Source organism: Lithobates pipiens, unplaced genomic scaffold (assembly GCF_037356315.1).
Source record: "Lithobates pipiens isolate NorthernLeopardFrog02 unplaced genomic scaffold, aLitPip1_a1.2 Scaffold_23, whole genome shotgun sequence".
Classification (NCBI taxonomy): Eukaryota; Metazoa; Chordata; class Amphibia; order Anura; family Ranidae; genus Lithobates; species Lithobates pipiens.
Genome location: NW_027507785.1, coordinates 176,667,163 through 176,680,473, shown reverse-complemented (window position 1 = coordinate 176,680,473; position 13,311 = coordinate 176,667,163). Strand labels below are relative to the sequence as shown.

The following is a 13,311-nucleotide window of genomic DNA, read 5'->3' as shown; positions in this document are numbered from 1 at the left end:
GTTTACACAGCGCTTTACAATGTTGGGGGGGACAGCACAATTACAGTACAGTTCAATACAGGAGGGACACGAGGGCCCTGCTTGTGAAGCTTACATTCTAAGGGAGGGGGTGGTGGTACAAAAGGTAATAGATGCGGGGGGAATGAATTGGTTGGGGTGGCTTGGGGACAGTTCTTAGGTGGGTGTGGGATAGGCTTTCCTGAATAAGTGAGTTTTCAGGGATTTCCTAAAGGTGGACAGGTTAGGGGCTGATTTATAGCTCATATAGTTCATATAGTTCAGATATAGTTCATACAAGCCAAATAATATTCTTAGACATAACAACCTTTTAGAAAACAAATTGATTTCCAATCTGGTAGTCTATACCTGGTGGCATTGCCAGGACAAGGTCATCTAGCTCCCAGGGTAAACATACCGAACTGCCCCCCCCCCCCCCAAGCATTATGTGTCAGCAAAAATCCCCTCCACCCAATTTTTTTTAGCACAGATTGGGGGAGGGGGCATGCTTACCCCCTAGGCATAAATTGCCCCTCCTCCCAGTACAAATCTCCCATTGCTGAAATCTCCTCTCCTAGCACAAATTCTCTACCCCCAAACTCCAACATTTTTCCTCCTAGCACAACCACCCCCTCCCAAATCCCCCCTTCCAGCACAAATCATGTTTCCTCCATCCCCCTCCAACACAAATCTCACCAAATTACCACCCCTAGCACAGCCCCACAAATGTCCCCTCCTCAAAAAAATCATGCCCACTGTCATTCCCAAATTCCCCTCCCAGCACAAATACCCTATGCTCAATCCCCCACAGCACATTTACCCCCTCATATTTAACAGACAGCCAGAGAAGAAAGATGTAGCAGCTGCAGGCATATCATATCACGTCTGAGGAACAACACTGCTCTCAGATTGTGACTCCTATGCTTATCTACCTCATACCCACATTCTTTGTTGGGAGGAGATGTGGGGGAGTAAGAAAACCCTACACAGTCCCAGTTTGACATTCCAGATTCAGGAGGACTGCAGTAGGAGGGAGGAGCTGGAGGGGAGAGAGACCACAGCCCTCACTTCCTCCCCGCTATCTCTTCCTTTTCATATTAGCTTGTGCCCTCCCACCTCACATGATACCATAGTTCCCAAGGCAGATGCCCCTCCCCTCTGAACCCCCCCCCCCCCTCCCGACCCTGCTTGGAAGAGCTTCTCTTATGATCCTGTATTTATTTACTTTTTGCATTAAATTTTTTCATGGAAGAGAGATGTGCCGAAGTGGCAAAATGGTGTCTTATCAATTTCAACCAGCTCATTAATTTGTAAATAAAAAATAAAAAAATCTTTTCCCCAGCAGTAGAAATAAAGAACATCCTACAATCTGTCAGTATATCTTGGGGGTAGATGATCTATCTTTGTGTTTAAAATGTTTGCAAGCTGCAAGAAAATTATACAAATACTTTCTTTCAAAGGGTCCACGCTACTGGCGCTTTACTAATGATGTTATGGACAAAGGATACCCTAAAGAAATTATCAAAGGGTTTGGAGGACTTGGAGGTAAAGTAACTGCTGTACTTTCAGTGGCTGGAATTAAAACAAGACCGGAGTCTGTCTATTTCTTTAAACCAGGTAAACAATATAAGAATACATGGCTGTATTGTTCACATAGTTTGATCCTCATATATCAGTTTATTCAGCATCCCAGTTAAAATTGCTTAACTGAATCATAGCTTGCTTTGACCTGTCATGCACTGCTGAGGTTTGTCCTTGGTGATGTCCCTGATTGTGATTGGGCTCCTATATTTCCCAAACTTCACCAGGGCAAATTAATGCAGAGCTAAACAAAGCTAAACAAATATACATAGCAGCAGTTTCCCTGGAATTTACAGAAGGTAAATAATGTATGCACTTCAAAAGCTAATAATGAGTGGGGCCAAACTTTGCCTTCACAACAGCTTTAAGCCTGCTTAGAGTGCTGTAATAGGACTACTGATGTATGCGTCATGAATAAGATGGAAATCTACTTTGCACTCTGCTTTTTAGAATTTTCCATAAAAGTTGTACATATGCAATGGGAAATCATCAAACATAGATGTGGATGACTATTATGCATACCCTAACATGTTTAAAAGATAGCAACAGACCTTGTGGGTTGAAGGCATCCTTTTTTCTTTTAATAAGTCCATATAATTGTAGAAAAGAGTGTGAACGTGGACTCATTGGCTATTACACCGATTCAAATCTCTGTTTTGGTGGCGATTAGTGACTATCTTGTAAAATGTCTGCCTATCTGTGTTAAAATCTTGGAATACCGCCAAAGGTGGACTTTTAAGGCACCTAGAGTCAATGTAAATTTTTTTGAAAATACAAAAAAAATAGTTTTTTTATTGAAAAGATTAAAAGAATACATAAAACAAAAAATACATAGGTACACTGATGATCCGTACATATACATGTTATACAAAATACCCTACGCGTTTCGGAGAAACTAGATCTCCTTCTTCAGGGGGTATGTACATTGATAATGGATAATCTATTGAAACAGGAAGTAAAATATATATTAGAGAAAAATTCCCATATTCAAAAGTACATATATATGATGTATTTACTAATACTTTACTTACATATTCAAACAGTGTGTTGAGTACACATTCCATCAGAGTTATGATTAAAAACACGACAGGAGGCCAGGGAAACTATTATTACTGGTGGTTGTTTTGCCCTCCTGAAGCCTTTAGGTAGAAACCAAAAGTACATCATATATACGTACTTTTGAATATGGGAATTTTTCTCTAATACGTATTTTACTTCCTTTTTCAATAGATTATCCATTATCAATGTACATACTCCCTGAAGAAGGAGATCTAGTTTCTCCGAAAGGCGTACGGTATTTTGTATAACATGTATATGTATGGATCATCAGTGTACCTATGTATTTTTTGTTTTATGTATTCTTTTAATCTTTTCAATAAAAAAACTATTTTTTTGTATTTTCCAAAAATTTGAAAGTGCCTTAACCACCTCCCGACCAGCGCACGACGATGTACGTCGACAGAATGGCACGGGCAGGCATATTGGCGTACAGGTACGTCCAATATTCAATGCCGCCCTGCCATTGGGAGCACGCCGCTGGCGGCGCGCTCCCGCGCTGGTCGGGACCCCTGTGAGTCCGGTCGCGGGACCCGCGGACTCGATCGCCGCGGGCATCCCCGCGATCGTCTCACGGAGCGGCCGAATGGAGGAAATGCTGTGTAAACAACATTTCTCCATTCTGCCTAGCAACTAGTGATGCTGATCTCTGCTCCATGTGATTGGAGCAGAGATCAGTGTTCACTAAATTAAAGCCCAACCCCCCCACAGTTAGTAACACACCCCTAGGAACACTTAACCCCTACACTGCCACCCACTGGTTAACCCTTTCACTGCCAGTGTCATTTACACAGGAATCACTGCATTTATATAGCAGTGATTACTGTATAAATGACAATGGTCCCAAAAATGTGTCAAAAATGTCCGATGGGTCCCCCACAATGTCGCAGTCACAATAAAAATCGCTGATCGCGCCATTACTAGTAAAAAAAAAAATAATAAAAAATGATTAATAAAAATGCTATAAAACTATCCCTATATTGTAAACGCTATAACTTTTGCGCAAACCATTCAATAATCGCTTATTGCGATTTTTTTTACCAAAAATATGTAGAAGAATACGTATCGGCCTAAACTGAGGGAAAAAAATGTTTTTTTATATATTTTTGGGGGATATTTATTATAACAAAAAGTAAAAAATAATGCGTTTTTTTCAAAATTGTCGCTCTATTTTTGTTTATAGCGCAAAAAATAAAAACCGCAGGGGTGATCAAATACCACCAAAAGAAAGCTCTATTTGTGGGAAAAAAAGGACGTCAATTTTGTTTGGGGGCCATGTCGCACGACCGCGCAATTATCAGTTAAAGCGACGCAGTGCCGAATCGCAAAAAGTGGTCTGGTCTTTGACCAGCAAAATGGTCCGGTCTGCAAGTGGTTAAAAGTCCACCTTTGGGGATATTTCTTATAATTGCTTTCTGATTTTGCAATTAAATTTTTGATCATAAAATTGCCTGTTTAGTATGTCCAGCTTTACAGAACACAGGCCTGAAGCTTGAGTCAACATAGAACTGATTATTTTGTTTTGAGATCGTTTTTTAGATTCTTATGGTTTCAGTAACCAACCTTTCGAAAAAAATAAATAAATCTCAACACCCTATAAGTATGATATAAATTAGCTTGATTTGAGTTGCATCTTACGCATTCAGTACATGGTGTTGATGCACGTCACGAGACCGCTTACTTTGAGTTCTCAGAAAATTCAATTAACAGTGTGTAGCTTATTTACTAAAGGCAAAAAAGCTGTTCACTTTGCAAGGGAATTTTCCCTTAGCTTAGCGAATGGGGTGATGCTCTGCTGACTACCATCATCCAGTAATGTGCAAGAAAAAAAAAATATATATATTTTTTTTGCATGCAATTGGTTTTTGTTTGCAAACTGATTTTTCACCACATTCAATAAACTAAGTACATGGAAGTGATTAGTCTATATGCCTTTAGTAAATTAACCTCTTTTTATTATTACATTTAAGTCCTGGTTAAGTTGTCTTTTGTTTTGACTTAACTGCATCAAAGAAAATTATGAGAGAAACATTGAGGCCTCCATTACTGACCTTGAGGCCTCATTGGTACCGTTAGTTTAGCCACATTAAAACCCGTTTCAGTTCTTATTTATTGCTTCATCTGTCTTCATCCATTCCCTTAATCTCAGTTTTCATCCGTCTTTCTTTCTGTTAACATCCGTTTACATCCGTTTATTTACCCATATAACTTCAGTTTTTCCATCCGTTTTGATCCTTTTACAGCAGTTTCTGTGGCTTTGATGACATTACCTAAAAAGCATTGCTCCTCTCATGCTGCATTGCAGTTTTCAGTGAGTGACTTGTCCTTGCTTTGTCCTTGTTCTTCTGTGTGCTATCTGTATAGTGCAATGGATTCCAACAATTTTGCCACTTTATCACTGTGGTCCCAACATGTTGAGCCACACAAGCCTGGCCTTTCATGCACCAGGTTTATTAGTTGCTCCTGGGGGACATCTCTGACCATGTTTCTCCTTGGGGATGTACTGGGGATGTACTTCCAATGTACTTCTTATTGTCCAACTACTGCCTTGGTCATAGGTTCACTGATAAACCAAAAAAATTGATTTCTTCAAAACGTATGTTAACTTGGAAGCTGAGGTTAACAGATGGTAACGGATGGTTATCCACTTGTCCATAGGAATGCATTGTTGTCCATTGATGGATGGAAGAAAAACGGCTAGACAGCCTGTTCGTGTGAAAGGGGCCTAAGTTGCCTGGCTGCCATGCTCTTTGTTCAATACTTTACATCTAACAATTATACAGACTAGGCATGCTAAGTTATCTGATGCAGGCAATGACCCCCTCCCCCCTCCCCACACAATTTTTTCTAATGACAGGTTTGCTTTATAATCGAAGTGGACCACAATATTTGCCCACACCAATTGCGCATTTTCTGCTACATTGCTTTTAATTATTTTAAGTATGATTTTGAAATTATTCTTTTATAGGTGGAAATGTTCAAAAATACACATTCCGTCAAGAACAGACTAAACGGTGCACCAAAAAGAAACAGCCCAGTGTAAATTACCCTATATACTCCCAGAAGGTTCAGACTGTGAAGTTCCGCTTTCCACGAGACATTGTGAGACATCGCATAGAGATTCGCCGTACATTCACTAACATTCCACAACCTTTAGGTAATTTCCACTATCAAGCTATATGCATTAATATTATAGTGTTTAAGGTGCTTTATAATTAGAAATATAATTCTGTAGCTAATAATTTGGTAGTAACTTCCACACACAAATAAGAGCGTTTAAGGTTTTAATTTAAGTTGCTTTTATTGAAATGATACACTTCTTTAAAGCTCAATAAGAAGGGACGTTTTAGAAGTGTTTACAGCTTAACCGCTTTCTGCCCACCTGCCCACGGTGGCCTTTTAACTGGGTTATAAGGTGGGTATGCGGGATGGACCACTGTGATTGGTTGTCACAGTGGCTACATGATCGAGAGCCCATCCTGTCACCTCCTGATCATAAGTAGAGATAGCTCAGTTACTGTCCTTGGAGCATGCAATGAGCCACTAAGGATGCATGTTTGCGGCATGTAAGTGTTTAGGCCCACTCTCCTTGCCATTACATGAGTGCTGTGTACTATTCAAGAGGTCAAAATGCCCATAAACATTGGATGATTGTAATTTGAGCATATGTTCATGAGCTTGTGCAAGCTTGTCCAGACTCATTGTACCAAACAATCTTGAGGTAAACTTAGTTTGCTAGGACAGAAATCCATCTCTGCTTAATGCTATTGTTGCCTTAAGAAAAGACTGTCAAGGGAGCTGTATACACAAATTATAAACCAGCTAATAAGAGCATACTTCTTTGCAGTTTTCTCCACTAGGCCTTGCTCACAAGGGCTTTAGTCTGTACAAGAGAAGTGTATGGCAAGCTTTAAATAGTTTTGCTGAATCTTTAAAAGTTAATTTTAAATCTATCTAGAGATTGTTCAATATGGAGTTAAATTTGAGCTGGCAAAAGACAAAGTGATACTAAATACACACTGTACAATTTACATAGTCTCCTCTATTTCTATATATGGATGATGGCACTGTAATTATTTTAATAGAAAAAACATCTAAGTATTTCCTATTTGACATATAGCTGTCACATGAGCTAGAGCTTTCCCAGCCTGTCTACAGGGAAACATAAGCAGCAGGAGTTTATAGTCCTCTGCTACTGGTCACAAATTGAAAAAAAAAACTGCCTCTGGAATACAGAGTAAAAATAATTAATATAAACTGTTTTAAATTGTTATACAAATATATATTTGAAATTAAATCTTTATTATTTTTGGTAATAACATGGTGTCAGCAGATTTCTGCTAGTCACAGGCTCTGTCTTCTCCCTCTAGCTTTTGTCTTAGAATAAGAGGGAGGTGAAGCTTCCATTAATCTACATTTAAAATCCTGCCCATGTTGAGTTTAGCTGGCTAGTGGGCATAGAGGAAGAAGTCAGTGGGCTGTCATTTACCACATTTGTGACTCTATAGTCACATGGGCTGCTCAGATGTGATAGGGAGGAAATGCTCTGCATAGAAACACACTGAAGACTAAGCATGTGCAGAGTTGCCACCACAGCTGCAAAATCCCTGGTTAAATTGGGGACATGAACAGAAGGATGAGATAAAGAGAAGCAAGATGAACCAGTTTTTTTGCAGAATACAAAAAATAAATCTCATAGGGACTGAGTGAACAGCATGCAATACAGAATTTACTGATAGTTTTTTATGATGTGGGTTTAGTGACACATTAAATTCCCATTTAGATCTGTGCTTAACATACTCAAACTGAAGCTGAAGACTGCTCTAAAGCTGAAGACTGCTCTAAAAACGCCAACAAAGTTGTCCAAAAGCTGTCTTGCTGAACACAATACACACAATACAAGTAAATGCTTATATATGGTACATTTGGCCATAGACCTCATGATTCCAGACTGATTTTTTTTCTCTGTCTGGATGAGGTCATTGGCATAGCCATAATACAAATAGTACCTTTCATAGTAATATTATTATATTATTATTATACACGATTTATATAGCGTCAACAGTTTATGCAGCACTTTACAATGTAGAGGGGGTACAGCACAATTACAGTACAGTTCAATACAGAAGGGACAGGAGGGCCCTGCTTGTAGAGCTTACATTCTAAAGGGAGGGATTGGTGGTACAAAAGGTAATAAATGTGGGGAATGAGTTTATTAAGTTTATTATAGGGTGGCCATAACTAAGCAGATGTCTCCTTAAGAACTGTGGGAAGAGAGACAACTGTCACTATGTTTTTGCTACTCACTTACGACATTTGCATTTAGAAATGTTTTCATTTTATCAACTTGAAAAGGGAGGATGATTTGTTTCTTTGCAGAAAGATTTTAAAAACTTAAGTTTGTGTAAAAATAACAAGCATTTCTGATGCTTAGAAGTGCTTGTTAGGAACCACCAGGTTCTTCCTATACAGGCCAATCTTTTAACATGCATCACATGCAGGGGAAGGTTGGGCTGTTCATGACCACCTTTAGTATGAGGTCACTCTACTGTATGCCCATTGGAGCAAAAGTAGCACATTTTACAGGTCTGGAAAAGGCAAGCCACAGAGAGGACCTAGAGAGGATCCACAGTGCTAGGAAGCCCCAACATGCAGGATCCACCACCCAAAGGGTACATCCAGATATGCCATGCAGCAACATGTCTTAGCATGGCTGTCACAGTGGAATTCATAAGCATGTTGGCTGAGATAACCTGCTCTCAATGGCTGCACTAAACAGGCTCCCAGATCAGCAAAGTTTCCTTTGAAACTACCAGCAGCTGTTGACTGTTGATTGAAAAGGTCTTAAAAAAGCAGAGCTGAGAAAAGTCATCTATCCTTCTAAGAACACTAAGAAAAACTGAACATAGTGTTTGTAAGAGGGGTTATAGATCCTGGGGCTGGCCTATAGTTTGTTTCTGAGGGCAGCAGTGAAAACATATAACTTCAAGAATCTTGTGTCCCTGAAGTGATGATAGAGGAAAAAAAGGAATTGTTAAGTAATCAAATAATTTGCAATGGACTGACTATACAACCTACCATAAGCAAGGTCTCTCACTACTTTGAGACAAAGGAACAACTTTGTGCATGCATTGAAGCATAATCAAAACTGTGCATCTGTTCTGATCTTTTGATGGTAAGATGGATACACATATACCAAATTGACTCCTGTACTTTCATTGCATCTGTTAATGTTTATTACATTCAGGAATCCTTCATGAAGAACGTTCAATTCGCTCAACTTGGAGAGGTATCCCTAACAACATTGTCTCTGCTGTATCACTACCTAATCCTCAAAAGCAAGATGGATTCGATTATTTTGTCTTTACTAAAGGTAAGTTTCTATATATGCATGTAACAAAAACAAACACAAAAAAAAATGCATGGTACCCTCTGCACTTCATAGTGTTCAGAAATGCATGGAAAGTACATAACACATATTTACATTTGCTATAATCATATTTAGTCTTGGACATTTGAATAAACTATTATTTCTCTGTTGCATATGGGGTGGCCATCATCCCTGTAATGCTGTACAGACTTTGCAAAGAGCCTCTCTTGGGACTTTGAAGGCAACCAAAACAAAAGAATATATTCAAAAAAAATCTCAACTTTATTAAATATCAATAAAAAATTGTCCAAAAAATTCCAAATTAAAAAACGATGTGTACACAATCATTAATCATTAGCACATAATGGTTAACATATTCAACATGGACATATTGGTAACAAATATCCAACATATATTCAACTAAATAGTACTCCCAGATCAGACTCATAACATATAACCATCATTAGCAAGTCCTTATACTGGTAACCCAATGCTTTTTGAGTCTTTATTTCTCTTTTCCTTCCTCAGTGGTGAAAAAGCACCATTCTGAAATCAGATAAAAACAAAACTGGGATCTCATAACATCACATAATTCATACATTGAACTTTTAATTTGTCTGTATAACACTTACAATCTTATACTCATGAAATTATAACAATCGCAATTTGAATATCAAATGTCCTGTCCTTAGACAATGTGGAAGCACACCTCTCCAGAAAGCCACTTTCTGAACACACACAGTTGAATATATTCAGAGTTGAATATGTGTTAACTGTTATTTCCTGATGGCTAATAATGGTGTACCATTTTTTATTTTTATAATTTTATATTCATATTTAATAAAGTCAAGATTTTTTATATACTGTTTTTTTTTTTTTGTTTGTTTGTTTTGGTTGCCTTTAAAGTCTCAAAAGAAGATTTTTGCAAAGTCAATCATGGACTTTTGGTAAATTTTCAGAAGAGTTGGTACTATTAGAATATCACATATGAGTGTACGTAAAGCCTTTTGATTTTTGGATAGAGTAGGGAAAGGTTAAGAATGGTATGATATGAATTTGACCCCTGCCATTTTTTTGTCTGTGTCCCTTCAGGGAGATTTTTTCCTAGAACTACAGTAGAAAGGGGAGATTTCTCTGACGTGAAGAGATATTTTCCTCTTTAATGCCCTGTACACACAGTCGGACTTTCCGACGGAAAATGTGCGATCGGACTGTGTTGTCAGAAATTCTGAGTGGGCTCCTTCGAACTTTTTCCGTTGGAATTTCCAACACACAAAGTTTGAGATCTGGATCTAAAATTTTCTGACAACAAAATGCGATCGTGTGTAGACAATTCTGACGCACAAAGTGCAACGCATGCTCATAATAAATTACGAGATGAAAGCTATTGGCTACTGGCCTCTTTATAATCCTGTCGTACGTGTTGTACGTCACCTCGTTCTGAATGATCGGATTTTCCGACAAATTTGTACAACCGTGTGTATTCAAGACAAGTTTGGGCCAAAATCCGTCAGAAAAAATCTGAATCCGGAATGTCCGACAGTGTGTACAGGGCATAAATCTGAACACCAGCTGATATTAAAATAAAAAGCTGATATTAAAATAAATATATTTATTTAATAAGTTTATTTATTAAGATTAATGATTTAGCATCCATATCTACATCTCTCTTTATATAACCCTCAATGAATGTCCTGCACAAAAGGTCATAGACTCCGAGATAGAGTCAGCACTTTGAGTCAACCAGATTCTGATGCTTGCAAAGTAGTATCAGGACAAGCACAGAGATGACCTCATCACTGCGCTGCTAGTCCATTATGCATTTTAAGAAAGGGGCAGGTCCAGAATCAAGCTGTATTGCTTAACTGCAGTGCAATTTGCAGATGGGTGCAGCACTAAATGATGGATATCTGGCAAGGGTGCCTAGATCATGATTTTGATATGTCATAGGATGAGCACCAGATACATTATTGTACAAGCCAGTTGGTATGTTTTATTGGAAGATGTGCTCAAATAAAAGCATATATGTTTCGGATTTCTCTTCATCAGGTATAAAAGAAGATATAGAAAGTATAACTATTACTGATTCCATTGTATGTTATCTTCAGGGGAACCCTTTAAACTTCCAAAATACACTATTTTTTTATGTGAACATTTCTTTCAATACAAATTAACTTCTGGACCTTACAATAATGTGTGTGCCACTTTCCTCACCATACACCATTTTATGAGATATTTGCTGTTATAAAGTTGCTGCTCCTGGATATCTGCCTAGAAGAGGAAACATTCCCTGGGCTCTAGTTCTTACTAGAACAGCTATTAAAAACAATGGTCCAGTGCTCCACACTTCCTCCAATTTGTGGATCACAAGATTGGCGGACCAGGTTTCCAACTGTATATATACTGTATATAAACACATTTTAACTATGCATTTTGCCAAGAAATATCTTTATGGTACGGCAATTAAATTATGACAATCTAATGGTGAAAACAAATGAAAACAATTTGGTCATTTCTGAGAAGATTTACAAAAATGCTTTTTCTTTACAGACAAATATTACAACATCAACATGTCAAGCAAAGTTGCCATTAAACCCCCAGCTGAGGCTGAGCAGAAAACAACAAAGGACTTTTACAAGTGCAAAGAATGAACGGAAGATACCAAATTGTAAATTTTAATTAAACATCTTTGAAGGACCGCTATATGGTATTAATTTGCTTGAAACCTAAACTTTAGACTACTTGTTATGAATTCAAAACTGGTGTGCATCTATTTTTCTCCTCCAGCAGATGACTATTGATAAAAAAGATTGTTCACTTAAGGTAAATAATCAATTTGCAAAGTAAAAGTTCAGTAAGCTTAGTAAACGAAGTGAGACTGTGCTTACTTTGATTACCCAGTCACGTGCCAGGGTAATTAAAATCCAGAACAGGATATTTTCATGCAGAGATTTGGATGATTGAAGTGAACACTGCTTTATTTTATGTCATAGGCTAAGTGAATTTACACTTTGCTTCTTAAGTAAAAAAAATCCCAGAGTTTTTTTTTAGCTTTTAGCTCATTCAGTCTAGGCAAAACATTGCCACAAGTATATATAACACAACACAGCAGTACAATTTGAAACAGCAGTATACGATACCAATAGGCTTTATTAAGACCAAAGAAAAGTGATGGAACTTGGACAATGTCCCATGTAATTTTTTTTGGCTGCCTGCCACAAAACAGCACTACAGGAAGGTAATAAAAAGCTTTACAGCAGAACCACAGTACAAAAAAATTTAATTTCTGTCTGTAGAAGAATGTTTGAGGGAAGGGGAAATTTATAGGAGCGTATTTTCCAGTAAATTTATTGACCAAATGTGAGTGACCAAATCAGAAAAGTGCATATATTTAAACACAAGTTTGTTTCTTATAAAAATGTTAATAAATTATCTTTTAATGTGCTGGTTTATTGTCATTTACTATAAAAACTGAAAACATTGTCCATATATAAAATATATTTAGAAGACTTTGTAAAATCTAGTGTACCAAACTTGTTATACTGAAATCCATGGACATTTCAGTAAAACAAGATTCAAATCTTTTGACACTATACCCTGAATCTCTTTATCAATGTGGAGGCTCTCAGCATGAGAGAGACAACAACTTGAAAGGTACATTGTTTTCATGGCACATTTTACAGTTTTATGCAGTTTAAAAAATGCTTATGAAGGAGCACAGAGAATGGAATGGATGGTTTTGGTAATTGGTGATGCACATCTATCAGTGAAACCCTTCTTGTTTATTTATTTAACATAAAAAACAACAAGTAACCTACTGAAGCAGGGGTCAAGGACTAAGAAAGGGCAGAAAGAGAGAAGGAGGGTTGCAGATAGGTACTCCAATAAGGTGATAAATAGAGCTTGTTCGTGGAGCCCAGGGGAGCAGACAAATCAAGGAGTGGCACAATGCTTCTAATTACTGAGCCAAAATATTACATGATACATTCCGCTGGGGTATGTGTTTTGTTAATAAGATTCAAATAAACCATGTAGAAGTTGGAAGGAGGGGCAATGAGTTTATGACCCAAGAGTTCAAGATTTTTTGGAATTTAGGCATGGCATATATAGGATATATAGGATTAGGCTACCACTCTTTTTACCACCTTCAAAATCTGACCTTTGGGTACTGGGCTTTGCATGTGGAGCTTTCTCAGTCAATTATCCTCAGGGCACTATTCAGTTTTGGAGCAGTAGGATAATGTGCAGAACAGAAAAATGTATCTAGTTTAGTTTCTGATAGATTTATGTTACTAATTTAATGTTAT

General features: G+C 37.7%; 1 protein-coding gene across 2 annotated transcripts in view; it reads left to right on the top strand.

Moving 5' to 3' along the window:
- Positions 1-12,448, top strand: part of PRG4 (proteoglycan 4) — a 181,296-nt gene extending 168,848 nt beyond the window's left edge. For both annotated transcript variants that reach the window (XM_077452652.1, XM_077452651.1), the window contains 4 exons: positions 1,458-1,614; positions 5,603-5,791; positions 8,882-9,007; positions 11,555-12,448. In XM_077452652.1, coding sequence (XP_077308778.1) covers positions 1,458-1,614; positions 5,603-5,791; positions 8,882-9,007; positions 11,555-11,655 — 573 coding nt within the window. In that variant the 3' untranslated portion in view covers positions 11,656-12,448. The remainder of the gene's footprint in view (positions 1-1,457; positions 1,615-5,602; positions 5,792-8,881; positions 9,008-11,554) is intronic.
- The last annotated feature ends 863 nt before the right edge of the window (positions 12,449-13,311 follow it).